The following is a 19,136-nucleotide window of genomic DNA, read 5'->3' on the forward strand; positions in this document are numbered from 1 at the left end:
ATGGTTAGGCTACTAACCCTTTGCAACGAATGGTTAGTGAGCATGTTTAAACTGTGGTTATGTAGCCACCATGGTTAGGAATGGTTCACACAACATGCTAAGCCATAATGTTTAACTCAAAATGCTTCACCATCGTGGCTTAGCATGTCATCTGAACAAGATCATCAATCAATATTCTGAGAGCATGAGGAGGTTCAATTGTGCCAGCTGCATTTGTAGGTTGGTGTCCCTTTACAGACACAACCCTAGGCACACTACATGCAGCCCACTGAACAATAGAAAGAGCACCTATTTTAGCACAATTTGTATATACAATTTTTGCATTTATAAAATAGGGATAATAATTATTATTTCATAACTGCTGGTTTCAAGCTGTAATCACCCTTGTATAATATATGAAGATTGTAGTAAAAATCTTTTGTAGACAAATTTATGGATAATAAGTCAATGCAACTTCTCAATTAAAAAAAATACTTACTAAAAATTCATCTCGGATAAAAAACTTTGCTCTTGTAACTTTGGGGTCTTCTCCTGCATCTGGAGTTGCTGTTATGAACATGAAATTAAAAAAGTAATAAGTTTTACTTGCTCTTATGTATGTATGGTACATTTATGAGTGATACTGTCAAATGACAAGTAATTTCACTTAAATAAAATTAAACTTATTTTACACACTGCTTCTGAACAGAAAATACGTTTTACAATATTAGCATTAAGAATATTAATTTCTACAATTTTAAACTGCCATAGGCCACAGTATTCTTACGTGTGTAAATTGTCATGATTATCATCTACTATGATGCCTTGTGGTGATGAGAAGAAAGGAGTTTCAGAGAGGGATAGAATCCGAGACCTTCTGCATGCAAAGCACGTGCTCTAACATTGAGCTACAGCCCCTCCATTATTTGACAAGGTGAAATTTAAGTGAGATTTAATATATGAAGCACATTAATGCTTAAAAACATCATTTAGAATTTGCTCCCAGGCTATCTTCATTATGCCTGTAGCACTGAAGCCTCCAGCACTGATTGGCTCAATGGCATGGAACTTTCAATTGTTCAAGAAGCTAAATAGTGTGCAGTCCAACTTCTATGAGGGAAGGAAAATTTGTCAGTTTGCATGGGATTAAAACTTTACAGGATGGTTGAACTTGGGAAAATGTTCTGGGAACTAAGAAAACTAAGAGACAGGAAGCCCAGAGGCAAGGATACAAAAGAAAAGTAAAGAGTAGACAATAGGCTGAGGAAGAAGAAAATGGAAAAAATGTAGGTGAAATGTTAGACTTGAGGAAAAGGGTGTAGGAGGCAGGGAGTAAGGCAAAGGCAAGATAATCCTAGAGGGGGCTCTGAAGAAACTTAAAATCAGGATGGTCTGAATGCTAATACTCCTCTATGGAGAGAGGACTATTAGAAAAGCTGGTCAAGTGCAGGGCCCCACAAATCTTTACTGCCAAATGGGTTCTTAAAGAAAGCAGACAAAATCGACAAAAGGCTGAGAAGAAGGAACTTGACAAAATAAGAGGTGGTGGAGACATGGAACTGAAGAAGGAGGAACCAAGTTGCAAATCACAGGATCTAGGGACAGGAGAACCTGTGGCAAGATGGGTGGATGTCTGAGGACTGTTAACTAGGGAGCCAAAAGGGCCATAGGATTGATAGGTCTACAGCAGGGATGGGGAATGTGTGGCCCTCCAGATGTTGGAATGCAACTCCCCTTACCACTGCCTATGCTGCCTAGGGCTGATGAGAGTGGCAGTCCAACATCATCTTGAGGGCCACCCATTCCCCACCCCAGTCTAGTCTGTAGGTTACAGGAGTTCAGCCAGTTATGATTTGTACTATCACTTCAGCATTGTAATCAGCTAACCCTAAGGACATGATTATGGGTAAGAAGCAGTTTAGGGTGTAGCCTTAAATCTCATATATTGAACTAACCAGCCAATTATCTGGTTACAGGCTTCTAGTACTGCTTGTAACAAAGTATTTTTTCAAAACTTAATTTCTGTTGTATGTATATTTGCTTACATATCTGTGTGGCATAATTTTATTTAAGGGATTTGTGCATGTTGCACTATTTATTTATTTATTACATTTTTATACTACCCAATAGCCGGAGCTCTCTGGGCAGTTCACACAAAAATCAAAACCATAATAAAACAACCAACAGTCCAAAAACACAAATACAAAATGCAATATAAAATGCACAACCAGGATAAAACCACGCAGCAGAAATTGATATAAGATTAAAATACAGAGTTAGAACAGTAAAATTTAAATTTAAGTTAAAATTAAGTGTTAAAATACTGAGAGAATAAAAAGGTCTTCAGCTGGCGATGAAAGAGTACAGTGTAGGTGCCAGGCGGACCTCTCTAGGGAGCTCATTCCACAGCCGGGGTGCCACAGCGGAGAAAGCCCTCCCCCTAGTAGCCACCTGCCTCACTTTCTTTGGCAGGGCCTTAGCATTAAAGGACAGCAAGAATTATGTTAACTATTTAAACATGATGTAGTTAAGAAACTCACCATCTTCAGGTACAGTGTAACGTGTAAATTCAGGAAAATAATCTTCAATTTTAGACTTCCCTGCCAAGACTTTTTCAGCCAGCATGTCTTGTTTGTTCAAGAACAAAATAATTGAAATTGTCCGTAACCACCTGCAAAGGCCAAAAGTTTAGTACATTGACAGATTTCCAACTTTCACAAACATGGCATGGAAGTGATGACCATCCCCTTTCATGCCTCCACTGGTGGGCAATATAGAGGTATCATTCAGCTTTTATGGCTCAGAACTGTAGTTAGATGTATCCCCCATTAATTTATGCAATCCTTTTTCATAAGCGAATTATGCATATACGTTGATTTATCTCCAGGTAAATCTCTTGCATGTATTCCTACTTTACATTAGCAGTTAACTTACAGCAGTACTTTAGCTATCCTGAAGATGGACCAATTCATGTTGCTCTGCAACCATCTTTGCTTTCACAAACAAGATCTGACAACTATATTTGGGGGTGGAAAGAAATAGCCTCTCTCCTGCATGTCTCTCTACAATCATAAGTTCATTAAGCAATTCCAGGTGTTCATCCAACTTTCTTTGTGGAGCCATCAGTACTTAAACTAAGCTAGTTCATGTGTGCATATACCTCTGTCATGGTTAACCTTGCTTCCTCTTGCTATAGATCTAAACCACCCTTGGTGTATATGTAGAATTACCATATATTCCTTAACTTCTGCTCTCTACCTTACAAGAGACCTGTGTGATCCATTCATGTTGAAACAGACCCAAGTAATTGCTGGAGTTTATATTTTCAAAGAAAGCATAGCTATTGCTTCTTTGTCTCAGGAGCCTTCAGTGTAACCTGAAATCTCTCTGTATCAGGCATGACTAACCTAATTTAAATCTGCATAACAGCTCCTCTACTCCAACTTAAAGATTATTACATGTTGCAGACTAAGGTTTTTATAGCACGCTCAAAAAACGCTCTCCCCCATTTATTTGTTTTGCTTAACATATGGGCAGAAGTAGCAGCAGAAAGGAAGGTGAATTGCCATCTCCACTTGTTGCTGCTTTCATCAGTCACATTGAGAATAAGAATGTGGGGATGCAAGGCCATTCCTTGTGTTGTGTCTTTTAGGTTGTAAGACTGAGTACAGAATGGCAGACTAATAGAGCCCTTGCCAGCCTCATCTCAAGGATAAGTAATTCCTTATTTGGCAAAAATCAGCTTAAAGCAGTACTTGATGAGGCAAAAACATGTACATATGGATCCAGCAAAGGCACATGGATCCAAAAAAAGCTTCTGTGCATGGATGTCATCCTGCATGTGCTTTGCCAAAATGGCAGCTGAAATTGTTAGCACTAACAGCAGTGTTCACTTGTGATGTGGGACTTATTTCAGATATATCATTCCTCAAAAGCGGATCAGTACCAATTCTGCTTGGTAAGAGAGATTTCTATACAAAGAAGATTGTTTGTAGCCTACTCCTGTGCATGAATATCTCTGGATTGTGGCCACATTGTTTACAATTAGCACAAAAATGATTTTAAAAACAATATAAATATTGAATTTAACCACACATTACACAATAATCCCCTTCAAATGCTAGATACATGAAAGCATTTTTGTTGCTTTCACCAAATGAAAATGCCCTCTGCATGGAAATCTTACCTATTGTTCCAGATACTTTTGAAGAGGTCCAGGGACTCCCGTAATCTGTTAGTATTGTTGTCTTCCCTTATGACCATATTGTAGCTGCTACAGGCCACAACGAAGATAATAGCTGTGACATCTGGGGAAGAGCATACAGCAGGCAGAATTAGGAGAGAATAACATTTTAACTAAGAAATGTTATGTTGCACAAGATATGATGATGAATGATCAAACATGTTTTATAATGGTTATTTACAAATGCAGTCTTTTATATAAACAAAACAATAATGGTATTCTAAGGCTAAGAAACTTGGTTCTTATTTAAATAATGTGCATTTGCAGTAAGAACAAGAAGAAAACACCTTTAGAGCAAACATATAATGTGAAAATATTACTTACCGTTAAAACACTGGATCCATTTTCTTCTTTCATCTCTCTGACCACCTACATCAAACATGCTATTGAAAAGCCAGAGAGTATTATTATTATTTTTGGCAGGTATAAAGAAAATCTCAATTTACATGCTATGTACATCTTTTGCAGTTCCAAATGAAATGGCAGTTCATATTGCATGAAAGGAAAAGGGGGCATTATCTTAGGGCTCTCTGCGAATACTCACACATTCTTACACTTGCTGCAAAATTTTAGTAAATATCACTGCCGAGGTTACAATTCTGAACACATTAACAAGGAAGGTACTAACAGATAGTTGGTCAACTGAGGCGAAAATGGGGGGGGGGAAGTCTGTCTGACTTACTAGAGCCCCAAATTGATTGATTGATTGATTGATTGCATTTCTATACTGCCCAATAGCAGAAGCTCTCTGGGCGGTTTACAAAATGAAACAAAATGGGCCAAACAAGCCTACTGATAATGGTGCAGGGATTTCATTCTATAGCAGCTCACAGAAAGGAAAAAAGTTTGGTTCTTTGAATTCCTGTAACAGTTTTACACATCTGAGAAACTTTGGGCGCAATCCTATAGCCCCTAAACAGTGTCTGGGGGACTTAGGATTGTTTGATTTTTGGGCTCCAAGGTAGAAACCAGGGCTTTTAACCTTGGAGCCCAGAAACTGCGCTCCCTGCCCCCTCTCCTTCATAGCCGGCCTGCCCAGAAATGGAGCACGGAGGTGGCAAAAGGGGGGCAGGGAGGGGAGGAGACCGTGGAGGCGGTCCATCATTGATCTTTGATATTGTTTACCAAGCAATAACCCATATTTTAGAAGTGCATAGTCAGTAGTGGCCCGTACAACAGATAATGATGCTAGTCTATACATTTTGAGCTTCTCCCTTTGCATCTTAGAAGAGCAAGAATGCTTGAAAAAATACTTCGTAATTTTCTAAAAGTTAGTTTCGTTGCTTCACTTTACCATTGATGAGAAAGTTGAGCACACATTATAGATTATTACTAATGTACTTACTGAAAGTTTACTTTATCTACTTGGAATCTTGTCTCAAAAATCCCAGATGTCAAAACTCTGCATCTTAAGAGATCCTAGAAACAAGAAACATAATCAGGTGTATGACATTTTTCACTAAAAACAACAACCATTCACCAAACCTAGACTTTAAAAGAACATGTAATAGATATATCAACATTTCAGTATAACTGATGCATGATGTGGATTGACACAATGACCTGGTTCAGTCGTAATGGCAATTCATGGGCTATTGAACCCACAATTTGTTGTTAGGCTAATTTTGGGTTGTTTACCTATTGTAGGTTAATTGAAAGCGCAAGTGACAAGTGCGTCAGAGGTAGTATACTCAGTTTACAAATGCAGTTTGCTTACTTGAAAGTGTAGTTCTTCGAATGGTTATTTGTGCATTTACACATATGCATTCTGCACCTGGGCAGAGCCTCAATTCGGGAAATTTCTATAGCTGAGGAACGTTTTGCTGGGAATCTTCCCCCACTGTTCTACTGCTTATGTTCCCAGCAGGTTCTAGCAATCTAGCCTATCTCCTGAGTTCCCTGAGACTGCCTAACATAGTCTCAGATCCGAGGACAATAACACACCTCAGAACTGACACTTATAGCAATATCGACTGGTGGGTGGGTTGTGTGAATGCAAAAGTGGTCACTCAAAGAACTATAGTTACAGGTAAGCAACCTGCCTTTCTTCTTCATGGTCTCTGTGCATCACACATATGGGAGATTAACAAGCTCACCTATCGGAGAAGGGTAGGTGCTTTGTGATGTCCTATTGAAAGAGTGTTGACATGACTGCCCGACCAAGCTTGAACATTGAGTCTATAGTGTGGTTTCGACCAAGTTGTGACCCTGCATAATTCTGGTATCGATGCTTATTAATTGGATCCATTAACTTTGAGACCAGTAATTTCATAAGCCAGTTTGATAGTGTGGATGATCTAAGAAGCAAAACTTTGCAATGACGCTTGCACTCCTTTCTTAGGTTCCCCATTTTTAGGATCGGAACCGTGCTTGTCCGAAACCTTTTTATTTATTTATTTATTTATTTAAGCATTTTTATGCTGTCATTCAGCCAAAAAAGGCTCTCACGGTGGCTTACAAAAGACTTTCTTGACAGCCCCTGCCCACAGGCTTACAATCTAAAAGACATGACACAAAAGGAAAGGGGATTGGGAGGGAGGAGGAGGAGGGGGAAAAGGAAAGCAAATTCAGGCACTACAATCTTAGTTGCATAGTTCAGCAGTTACAGTTGGCAGCAGGAGTGAGGGGGCTCTCAGCTGGAGCTGGACCCAGGCACGATGGAGAGGTGCCTGGCTGCTGCTTCTTCCCCCACTGATGGCCTCTGCAGAGACAGTTGGTAGCAGGAGAGAGGGGGCTCTCAGCTGGAGCTGGACCAGGCACAGTGGAGAGGTGCCTGGCTGCTGCTTCCTCCCTCACTGATGGCCTCTGCAGAGACAGTTGGTAGCAGGAGAGAGGGGGCTCTCAGCTGGAGCTGGACCCAGGCACGGTGGAGAGGTGCCTGGCTGCTGCTTCCTCCCTCACTGGTGGCCTCTGCAGTGACAGTTGGTAGCAGGAGGGAGGGGGCTCTCAGCTGGAGCTGGACCCAGGCACGGTGGAGAGGTGCCTGGCTTTTCTTTTTGTGTTTTAGAAGCTTGAGCCTGTTTTGAAAAGTTTTTTTCCGCAGCCAAGATGGTGAGTGACAGTCGTGGAACAGGAAGATAAGTGTGAGACCCTTCGAATTAGAGACCCTTGATGGGCTGAGGAAATGGACTGCATCTCCACTGGCCCAACATAGCCGGGCGGCTTGGGTGGCGATGATTTCTTTGAATCCATGGCCTCAAGAACTTTTTTCTCCAAAGCATTGCTTTTACACTGTTAAAGTGATTGAGTCTGGCTTGCTTTTGTAAAGTTCATACAGGGAGGACTGGTCTCAACCCCATGTTATTTCCTAAGATACAAAAGGCAGAGCAAATGTCCACCAGTGGGGAATAATTTACTGCACACGTTTGCGGAATGGGGCTTTAACTACCATAGGTGTCCTGCGGCGATCAAAGATTGCGACAAATTCCAGCGCAAACCTAACCATACTAACTACTCTTTCGGGGGTGTGTGTGTGAAGAAAGAATGAGAAAAAATACAAAAGAAACAAAACAAAAGTCTGAGCTACCTCAGCAACTACTAACAAGACCCTTAACAGAGTCTTGTGCAAACAGCTAGGTGGCTGAAAGAGAATGGAGGAGACAGGCAGGAACCCGCTGGGACATGCGCAGGACAGTGGGGGAGGGTTTCTGCCAAAATGTTCCTTAGAGTTTCCTGAATTGAGGCTCCATGCAGGTGCAGAGCCCATATGTATGAATCACAGAGAGCACAAAGAAGAACCCATGGGTTAAACAAGCAATGGGCTGTTGTGACCTGTGAACCAGCCCAATCATTCTATTGCAGAAGAAGGCAGACTTCAGGATTCTGGAATTTACTTTGTTGGTGTTTTTTTTTTTATTAGAACTCTAAGATCCATATGCCAGATGCAAAAGACATACATTTAGAATGAAAGAATCCTGAGCATGATAATTTGTTCTGAGCATTAGAATGGAATGGGACTTACAGTTCTTCATACAGAAATCTATTCCTGGTTATACTGTTCCCTCACCCAGTTTTCTTCATTTCTGAGGTTTAATTTAGGGGGATGGTGTCATTTTGTTATTGCCACTATTAAAACATTCAGAGTTAGAAATCCATGCTGATCTATTTCAAATCATCCAGAGATCTACTAGTAGACCCCAATCTACCTTCTTCCAACCTCATTCTACAGAATGCATTCAGGTTAGAGACAGTAAAGCATACCTCTGAAGAACCCCTAATTATTAGGAACAACTTTGGTATGAACCTGATTTTGTAACTTTGTGAAGTGCTCAATTCATTACTAACCCCCCACCCGCAGCCCCAAATGTACGACTATGGATGTAATAGCTGCCAAATATTGTTGCGATGCCTGCCTCTTAGTTAACAGTGAAAAAGACTGTCTAGGTACCAGGTAATGGATAAACTTGTTCCAAGAACTGACATTTGCTTTTAGATACTGGCCAGGATCTGAAGAACAGCCTAGGTTCAAGCAAGGGGCTTGCAGTTCTAAAATAGAACTATTTTATAATTGTTCTTTGAACAGCTGACTCCCATGCCATACAACAAACTGTTTTTTAGAATACATTCAGTTTCAGACTACTTTCAGTTATTACATTTCTATACCTCCCAATTGGCAAAGCACTCTGGGCATTTCATAACAATTTAAACCATAAAATACAACACATTGACCCTGTTCAAACAACACGCTAAGCCATGGTGGTTAAGTATTTTGAGCTAAACATTATGGCTCAGCATGAAGTATGTCGTGTGAACCATTCCTAACCATGGTGGCTACATAACCACGGTTGAAACATGCTCACTAACCGTTTGCTGAAAAAGGGTTAGCGGCCTAACCATGCCTTAGCGTGATGTCTGAAAATATTATGTAAAAGTTTAAAACCACAGTATAAAATAAAAGTAAAAACCAAAATAAAACCCAGCAGCAGTGCAAAGGTTTAAAATACAGCAAAAGATTTAACACAACAAAAACTGAAAGACTAAAATGCCTTGTGTTGAAAAGAGTACAACGTAGACACCAGGCGAGCCTCTCTGGGAAGCTTATTCCACAGCCGGCGGGGAGGGCACAACAGAAAAAGCCCTCTTCTTAGTAGCCATCCACCTCACTTCCTTTGACGGGCTCCCGGAGAAGTATCACTGAAGACGATCTTAGGGTCTGGGGAAGTATATATGGGAGGAGACAATCCTTCAGGTGACTTGGCCCCAAGCCATTTAGGGCTTCGAATTTTAATACCAGCACTTTGAGTTGGGCCTGGAAATGGACTGGCAGCAAGTGCAGATGGAGAAATACTGGCATACTATGACCACATTAGCCAGTCCCTTTTAACAATTTTGCTGTCCTATTTTGGACTACCTGAAGTTTCAAAGGCAGCCCCAAAATTGCAGTAATCCAGGGGAGAGGTTACCAGAGCATGGATAACTGTAGCTAGGCTATCTCTGACCAGATAAGGACGTAGTTGGTATGTTAGCATAAGCTGTTCTGTGCCACCGAATGCATCTGTGTCTAGCAACAATGCTGGCTGGATCCAAGAGCACCCCCAAACCATGAACCTGACCCAGGTCTACATTAGGCTTTTTCAGGCATGACTTAATTACTGTCTCCTTTAAGGAGGCTGGTACCATCTCCTCTCTCAGGCAGGAATTTAAAACCCAGCCAGACATCCCCTCCCAATTAGATGTAATAAGCCATGAAAAGTGAGGGTAAAGCTCATTGCTGGTTGACCAGACTTTACCAAGCACCTTGTTTGCATCTTCAGGCCTCAACAACTGAAACTCACCCAATATAACTGAACCAGGCGGTGCTCTGTGCACCTCTGCTAATGGAACTCCACTAACTGCCTTCAATGCTGCATGGAGGAAACAGTTTAAAGCCCCTATATTCATAAATCTTTGGACTCTGGACCCAGGAATATAACACCAATTTGACAAGTCTGTAATTGTGGTCACTGAACTATGAGAAGTATGTAGTTTAATTAACCCACCCCTCATCCAATAAACATTTTACAAATTTAAACTCTGATTGAAATTAAATAATTTTCAAAATTGGTTTGTAGTCTATTCCCAGTTGCTTCATATTTTACTTACCTGATCGGTGGGTGTGTAATCAGGCAAACTGACACTGTCTATTCTTTCTAGAAAGCTGAAAGAAAACATAACTGTTAAGCAGGGAAGATCTAATATTAAAACTGCAATAACTGCTGCTCCATTTGTACTCTTATATGCTAGGAGTGATCTAAAGAATAGGATCAAGGCTGCAGCCAAAATAGGCAAACAGCATTTGTCTGCAAAGCACCATTTGCCCAATACCTGCTGCAGGGCAGGGGGAGGCATTTTCTTCGTCTTTATGTAAACTGTTAATATCTTCACAGAAGCTAAGATGTCCTTGTAAAAGCCCATTCAACCAAAATGTTGGGACTAATTATTCATCACAGGGTATTTCCCCAAAAGTTGTATACAGCAGAACACAGTTAATGTGCAAGGCAGAAAAGCAGAACCAAGGTGAGTTGCCTAGGGAAGATGTAAGTACTAGCAGGATTAGCCCTGAATCTGATTACCTGAATTTGCAAGGCCTGTTGCTATGGCAACTAGACAGGCTAGCTGCCTGGGAATAACTGTGCTGGGGGAAAGGCTTAAAGAAGAGCAGGCAACAAGCAGGGAGGAGTGGTAGGACCTTTCCAGATTATCACTGGACAACATGAGGCACTGTTGTTCAATAGTGAGATTCAGATGCCTCCTCTCTTCAGATTTGGAAATAAACTGCACTTTATTATTACTTGGAAAACATGTTTCTTTCCCAGAATAGTGGAACCATTGTAATTTGGAGTGCTGGCTGGATATAATTGTGTATTTTGAGCACCTGCTAGATAATGCTTGTGAGGTCACTAATGTTGAGATATACAGCCCACTGTCCTGCTCTACATGCCATGTTGTGACATAACAATTGTGAAAGTGTCAAATCCTTCTGTGGTAGGACCTCCTGATAACTTTTACTTTCACTAGAAGCAGCAACAGAGCCCCAGGATGCGGATCTGGGCTGTGACGCTATGGGGTGGCAGTTTAACCCTTTCCACCTGCACTATTTCCCTGACACAAATCACCCCTACCAAAACTGCTGCTAGCTGCAGTAGGGAAACAAGACATGTACTCATCTGGTAAAAAGAGAAAAGGGTTAAACTCTCCCTCCACAAGGCAATGCATGAAAATATGTGCAAAGGGCTTCATACTTGACTTGCAGACTAATCAGTTTCAGATTCCATTTGATGCTCCTTTCTGCAGGACAAGTGGTCTTTTTTTCATGCACAGGAGCACACTGTATCTTAGTTTTTCAGAGAATCATAGAATAGTAGAGTTGGAAGAGGTCTATAAGGCCATCGAGTCCAACTCCTTGCTCAATGCAGGAATCTACCTTAAAGCATCTTGAATGCCTCTAGTACGGGAGAGCCCAAGACCTCTCTAGGTAATTGGTTGTATTGTTGTACTGCTCTAACAGTCAGGAATTTCTTCCTGATGTCCAGCTGTAATCGGGCTTCCTGTAACTTGAGCCCGTTATTCCAAGTCCTGCACTGTGGGATGATGGAGAAGAGATCCTGGCCCTCCTCTGTGTGACAACCTTTCAAGTATTTGAAGGGTGCTATCATGTATCCCCTCAGTCTTCTCTTCTCCAAGCTAAACATGACCAGTTCTTTCAGTCTCTCCTCACAGGGCTTTGTTTCCAGACCGCTGATCATCCTTGTTGCCCTCCTATGAACCCACTCTAGGTTGTATGCATCCTTCTTGAAGTGTGGTGCCCAGAACTAGATGCAATTCTCAAGATGAGGCCTAACCAGTGCCGAGGAGGGGAACCAGTACCTCACACGATTTGGAAGTTATACTTCTATTAATATAGCCCAAAATAGCATTTGCTTTTTTTTGCAGCCACATCAAACTGTTGGCTTGTATTCGGCTTGTGATCTACAACAATTCCAAGATCCTTCTCGGTTGCAGTATTGCTGAACCAAGTATCCCCTATCTTGTAACTGTGCATTTGGTTTCTTTTTCTTAGGTGTAGAACTTGGCATTTATCCTTATTAAATCTTATTCTGTTGTTTTCAGCACAGTGCTCCAGCCTATCAATATCACTTTGAAGTTTGCTTCTGTCTTCCAGGGTATTAGCTATCCCACCCAATTTGGTGCCATCAGCAAATTTGATCAGCATTCCCTGCACCTCCTCGTCCAATCCATTAATAAAAATGTTGAAGAGCGCTGGGCCCAGGACTGAGCCCTGCGGTACCCCACTCCTTACCTCCCCCCAGTTTGAGAAGGTACCATTGATAAGCACTCTTTGTGTCTGATTCTGTAGCCAACTGTGGTTCCACCTAATAGTTGTTCCATCTAGCCCACTTTTAACTACCCGTTTTCCCCAAAAATAAGAGAGTGTCTTATATTAATTTTTGCTCCCAAAGACGTGCTAGGTCTTATTTTCAGGGGATGTCTTATTTTTCCATGAAGAAGAATACGGTACACATTTATTGTTGAACAAAAAAAAAAGGTCTTATTTTCGGGGGGATGCCTTATATTACAGTAAGAGGCAAAACTGGAAGTAGGTCTTATTTTCGGGGATGTCTTACTTTCGGGGAAACGGGGTAGTTTGCAGATCAGAATGTTGTGTGGTAATTTGTCAAAAGCTTTGCTGAAGTCAAGATATATTATGTCCTCAGCATTCCTACAGTCCACAAGGGAGGTTACCCGATCAAAGAATGAGATCAGATTAGTCTGACAGGATTTGTTCTTCACAAAACCATGCTGGCTTCTAGTAATCACTGCATTGTTTTCAAGGTGCTTACAGACTGACTTTTTTACAATCTGCTCCAAAAATTTCCCAGGGATTGATGTCAGACTAACTGGTTTATAGTTCCCAGGTTCCTCCTTTTTGAAGATAGGGACAATGTTATCCCTCCTCCAGTCATCCGGCACCTCACCCATCTTCCATGTTTTTGCAAATATAATAGACAGTGGTTCTGAGAGTTCTTCTGCCAGCTCCTTTATTACTCTAGGATTCAGTTCATTGGGCCATGGAGATTTGAACTCGTTCAAAGAAATTAGGTGTTCCGTGACCATTTGTTTATCAATATCAAACTGCAATCCTTCCCCTTCAGCTTGAACTTCACTTTTGCCATGGGATTAATAGACCTGCTTTTAGGAGACGACTGAGCCAAAGTAGGAACTGAGCACTTCGGCCTTTTCTTTGTCATCTGTTATCAATTTCCCATCCTCATTAAGCAGTTGAACCACAATTTCTTTCCTCTGATTTTTACTATGCACATACCTGAAGAAAGATTTTTTTTGTTGCTTTTAGCCTTCCTTGCTAGTCTCAGCTCATTCTCAGCTTTAGCTTTCCTGATGCCATTCCTGCACTTCTGTGCTACCTTTTAAGAGAGAGAGACCAGCAGCATCTCTGAGCCTATCCCTGCAGCAAGCATATTTCCCTCCTACACACAGGCCTTTAAATCTGGTGCTGATGGAACCTAAAGCTAAAGTTGATTAATTTTAAAAAGGCATTATATACCACCCTGAAGTTCTAGTGGTATCAAATGTGTGGTGAACTTCTAAATGAACACAATCAGATACAGATATCCTCTCAGTATGACATCCTTATGTAACAAGTTAATTGCTGTGCCTTTTTTTGCAATTGGAGCTGTGAATATTTGTATTTTGCATATGAATTCTAAATCATGTTTCACTCTCAAAGTTTCATTGGACAAGGCATAAAATTACACTAGTGTGTTACCAGTATTAATGTTGGCTGCCAGATAAAAAGGCTTAAGCATAAACTGAACTCCATATAACCTTCCTTAGAATCCAAACTGCAAGGTTAAATGACATGACTATTCAAATGCTAAACATATTTTCTTGGCAGTAAGTCTCACAGATTTCAGTCAAATATACTTTAAGTAAATGTGCTTAGGAACATAGTGCTTATCCCACCCCTAACCACAAATATTCCTTTCAGCTTACAGTATGTTTGTCTAGATTTTTAATCAAGTTATATGGCTGAGAACTATGGGATGAACAACAAATTAATCCTGCCTGCCAACAGAGAATTCTCTTTTCATAGGCATCCTATGGTGTTTTCCTTGATTGCTTCACTCCTAATGAACAAGCTCACAAGTAACTGCCAAAAATCACTAAAAACAACAGTAATAAGTACAGTAGGGATATAAGGCTTCTAAATCTACATAAATATTTCACATTAGTTACAGAAAAAGCCAAGCTGAAAATTATTCTTTAGAAACTGACATTATTATATCTATCTTTAGACTTGTAAGTATCTTTAGCAAGTTGCCTAGGAAACCCAGCTTACACTTCCTTTGACAAGCAATGTCTAAATTTTGTCTTATGTAGGAAGAGAACTCAAAAATGCAGATTTCAGTTTGTACATTTTTTTAGTACCAAAAAGGTTTTGAACTCATAAATAAAGTGAATGTTTATATTCTATGTGAGGAATCTCTGCTAGAATAAAAAAGGTAGTAAAGTAGCTACTTATGCACCAACCTGTTCTGAAAATTGTGGAAACATGGGCTTAATTCTACCACTGAAATGGTTAACTTAGGCCTTAGCTAGACCTAAGGTTTATCCTGGGATCGTCCTGGGGTTATCTCTGTTCATGTAAATAACACACAGGATATCCTGGGAGCAGGCAGGGATGATCCCGAGAAAAACCTTAGGTCTAGCTAAGGCCTCCGTCTAGATTGTGCAGTTCTATTTATCTCAACATCATCTTTGCTATTCAAAAATATATAGAACTCCAGTTAAACAATAGCTTCTTTTGTGAATTATTTGTTACTGGAGACACTGCACCTTTCTCAATGCCACTAAATATATACAAATATTATTTTCAGATCCTCAGTGCACTATTTTAAAGAGTGTTCTAAGCAGAGTTTATAGCAAGTCCAATCCCTATCTGAACTCTGCAGAGACGCCTTAAATCCCAGCCTACCACTTGTCTTGCTGTTGCTCCCAGACACTTTTCAATACTGTGCCTCTACTTGCCTCCTTTCTTTCAGCATCCCTTCATTCCACAGCTACATCAGAGGGAGATTAAAGTCTCTCTCCATCAGCTTGGCTTCTCATGTGGCTTTTCCTTCCAGAACTGTCTCTTGCAGTGACCATTCCTCCTGGTCATTATGAAACTTTATTATGTAGCAGTTTGAAAGATCAGGTATCTGAATTTGCTAGTTTCTCTGTTCCTTCCCTATTGCTTCCCCCTCTCATATCATGTTTCAAACAATGCCAACCATTATTATAAAGTGTAAATTGCCTTGAGTGCTTTGGGAGAAATATGGGATATAAACATAGCAGCAAACTAACAGTATGAAGCAGTCTTGCAATTTGGGTCCAGTTTCTTTTCTACCCTTTCTCAAAGTATGATCATGGAGCAGGGTGTATTTGTGCCAACTGCTTAATGTGGCATACCATAAAGATGTTACTATGATTTTGTCTTCAGACACATCTATAAGACATCGCTGGATTCAAGAGCTGAGATTCTGGATTATAACAACTAATTTAGTCACATGGATGAAGCATTCAGTCACCAGAAGATTGATTATTTAAAATACATCACTGTTTTTCTAACATTTAACTGTGTTTTCAGTATAATTTAAGCAGCCTGCAGAGGGCAGCAATAACTAAATGAAATGTGCTAGCTCACATTACATTCGGGCAAACAGCGAGAATCATTTCCACCAGGCTGCAGGAGACAGAGAAGGGGAGCTCTGCTGAGGAGACACCTGCTCAGCCATGGCAAAAGGAGGAGTGAAGAGCGGAAGAAGCTCTCCACCCCTCCTTTTGCCGAGCTCTCCTCGCCGGGGGAGAGCTCTCCTCGTTGTTGGTGGCGGCGGCATGGACGGCTCTTCCTCATTTCTTTTACAGGGAAGTCAGACTATCGTTTTCGGGGTGCACTGGGATCGCATAGAAGCGCTCTGGGAGCGATGTGCGGATCCCCCCTTAGGAGAACGAACCAAGCCACCCACGGACCCTCTCCTTGCTCCTTTACAATGCCAGGTCGGTTAAAAACAAAACAAATATAATTTATGACGAGGAGGCCGACCTGGCATGTTTCACAGAGACCTGGCTGGGAGATGACAGTGGCCCAACATGGGCCCAGGCCCTCCTAGCTGGGTACTGTGTTATCGAGCAGGTGAGGAAAAGTGGGCGGGGGGGCGGAGTATCTGTGGTCTATAAGGATAATCTCAACCTGACCAGACTTCCTGTCCGGGAATTGAATCACATTGAGTGTGTGTACCTGAGTCTAAAGACCAGGGATAGACTGGGGATTCTGTTAGTGTACCGGCCACCCCGCTGCCTATCAGACTCCCTGGCCGAGCTCACGGAACTGGTGTCGGAGTTGGTGTTGGAGTCCTGGGCGACTTCAACATCCCTTTCGGGAATGGTTTGTCAGGTGCAGCTCGGGAGTTCATGGCATCCATGACAAACATGGGCCTATCCCAATTGGTCTCTGGACCCACACATTCAGCAGGTCGCACCCTCGATGCTGTTTTCAGTTCCGAACAGACAGATCTGTGGGCGGAGGTGATAAATACCTCTGCGTTGTCATGGATAGACCATTTTCTGGTCAGGGTTAATATCATGGCTACCATCCGCCCCTGCAGGGGTGGCGGACCTATTAAGATGGTCCGCCCTCGAAGGCTGATGGATCCTCTTGGATTCCAGAAAGCCTTAGAGGGTGATATGGCTGGTATTGTCGACGATCCTGTTGAAGCCCTGGTCAATAGATGGAATCAAGACCTAACTAGGGCTATCAACACGATTGCCCCCAAATGTCCTCTCCAACCTGCTTCCAATCGGGCACCTTGGTACACAGAAAATCTCAGGAAGTTGAAGCGGGAAGGTCGACGACTGGAGCGCCAATGGAGGAAAACTGGTCTCATATCTGACAAGGCACGTCATAGAGAACATCTTCGTTCCTATGGGGTGGCAATACGTGCAGCGAAGAAAGCTTTCTTCTCTGACCGCATTGCATCTGCGAATTCACGTCCAGCAAAACTGTTTAGGGTGGTGAGGGGTCTAACTCAGGCACCTCCTCCCCTGAACCTAGTTTTAGAGCCTTCGGTAGTTCGCTGTGATGCATTTAATGATCATTTCACAGATAAAATCTCTCGGATAAGAGCCAATTTAGATGCCGTCGTTATAACAGAAGCTGAAGCTGAAGTGTCCAGCAACTCCGTGAGTAGGATTACACTGGATCCGTTTCAGTTGGTGAGTACTGATGATGTGGACAAGCTGCTTGGACGAGTAAGGAAGACAACTTGTCCTCTCGATCCCTGTCCTTCTTGGCTGGTCGCCCAGGGAGGAGATGCAGTTAGACTACAACTACAACATATTGTTAATGCATCTCTCAGGGAGGGGAGTTTTCCACCATGTTTAAAAGAAGCAGTGGTACGGCCGCTTCTAAAAAGCCCTCCCTGGATCCCCTGGACCTTAATAATTATAGACCAGTATCAAATCTTCCATTTTTGGGCAAGGTGATTGAGAGGGCAGTTGCCTTCCAACTCCAAGCAGTCTTGGATGATACAGATTTTCTAGACCCATTTCAAACTGGCTTTAGGGCAGGATACGGAGTTGAGACAGCTATGGTCGCCTTAGTGGATGATCTCCGCATGAGCACTGACAGGGGGAGTGTGTCCCTGCTGGTACTTTTGGACCTTTCAGCGGCTTTCGATACCATCGACCATGGTATCCTTCTGGAACGCCTGAGGGGTTTGGGAATCCGGGGCACTGTGCTCCAGTGGTTCTGGTCCTACCTCTCAGGTAGATTCCAGATGGTGATGCTTGGGGATAGTTGCTCCTCAAAAAAGGAGCTGTTGCATGGCGTACCACAAGGTGCCATCCTATCCCCAATGCTGTTTAACATCTACATGAAACTGCTGGGAGAGATCATCCGGAGGCATGGGGCAGGGTGCTATCAGTATGCTGATGACACCCAAATATATTTCTCTATGCCTTCAATAACAGCATCAGCTAAGGATAGTGTGTCTCCTCTGAATGAATGCTTGGAGGCAGTAATGGGCTGGATGAGGAAAAACAAACTGAAGCTGAATCCAGACAAAACAGAGGTGCTTGCTGTCAAGGGCTCTGACCTAGGTTTGGAGGTGTGTCAGCCAGTTCTGGATGGGGCTACACTCCCCCTGAAAGACTGTGTTCGCAGTTTGGGGGTGCTCTTGGATCCGTCGCTCCAAATGACAGCCCAGATAGATGCGATGGCCAGGAGTGCCTACTATCAGCTTCGGCTGATACGCCAGCTGCGTCCCTTCTTAGAGTCAGAAGACCTAAAGACAGTAGTGCACACGCTGGTAACCTCAAGGCTTGACTTCTGCAATGTGCTCTACATAGGGCTACCATTGTACCTAGTTCGGAAACTTCAACTAGTTCAAAATATGGCAGCCAGGTTGGTCACCGGTACACCTAGGGGTGACCACATTACACCAACATTAAAATCACTCCACTGGCTGCCAATTAGTTTCCGGGCAAAGCACAAAGTGTTGGTCATCACTTTTAAAGCCCTAAATGGTTTGGGTCCAGGTTACCTGCGGGATCGCCTTCTCCCATACAATCCATCCTGCACACTCAGGTCCTCTGGGGTGAACTTACTTCAGTAAGCTAAAACTAGGCTGACATCAGTTTCCCAGAGGACCTTTTCTTCTGTCGCCCCCAGATTGTGGAATGGCCTGCCGGAGGAGATTCGTAAAATTAACACTATGTGTGATTTTAAGGCAGCTTTAAAGACTAGCCTTTTCCGGCAGACCTATCCAGATCAATGATTTTTTTAAAGATGTATTGATTCCTGTTCTAATGTTGTTCCCCGCCTCGATCCAAAGGGAGAGGCGGGTAAGAAATAAATTATTATTATTATTATTATTAT

General features: G+C 42.2%; 1 protein-coding gene across 2 annotated transcripts in view; it reads right to left on the reverse strand.

Moving 5' to 3' along the window:
• The window catches only part of GNAL (G protein subunit alpha L), a 146,592-nt gene that overhangs the window by 5,413 nt on the left and 122,043 nt on the right, over positions 1 to 19,136 (reverse strand). For both annotated transcript variants that reach the window (XM_063130531.1, XM_063130533.1), the window contains exons 6-11: positions 10,304 to 10,358; positions 5,568 to 5,641; positions 4,547 to 4,605; positions 4,166 to 4,286; positions 2,520 to 2,650; positions 479 to 546 (exon numbers count right to left, since the gene is read on the reverse strand). In XM_063130531.1, the coding sequence (XP_062986601.1) occupies positions 479 to 546; positions 2,520 to 2,650; positions 4,166 to 4,286; positions 4,547 to 4,605; positions 5,568 to 5,641; positions 10,304 to 10,358 (508 nt within the window). The remainder of the gene's footprint in view (positions 1 to 478; positions 547 to 2,519; positions 2,651 to 4,165; positions 4,287 to 4,546; positions 4,606 to 5,567; positions 5,642 to 10,303; positions 10,359 to 19,136) is intronic.

The sequence above is a fragment of the Elgaria multicarinata genome, chromosome 7 (assembly GCF_023053635.1).
Source record: "Elgaria multicarinata webbii isolate HBS135686 ecotype San Diego chromosome 7, rElgMul1.1.pri, whole genome shotgun sequence".
Lineage (NCBI taxonomy): Eukaryota > Metazoa > Chordata > Lepidosauria > Squamata > Anguidae > Elgaria > Elgaria multicarinata.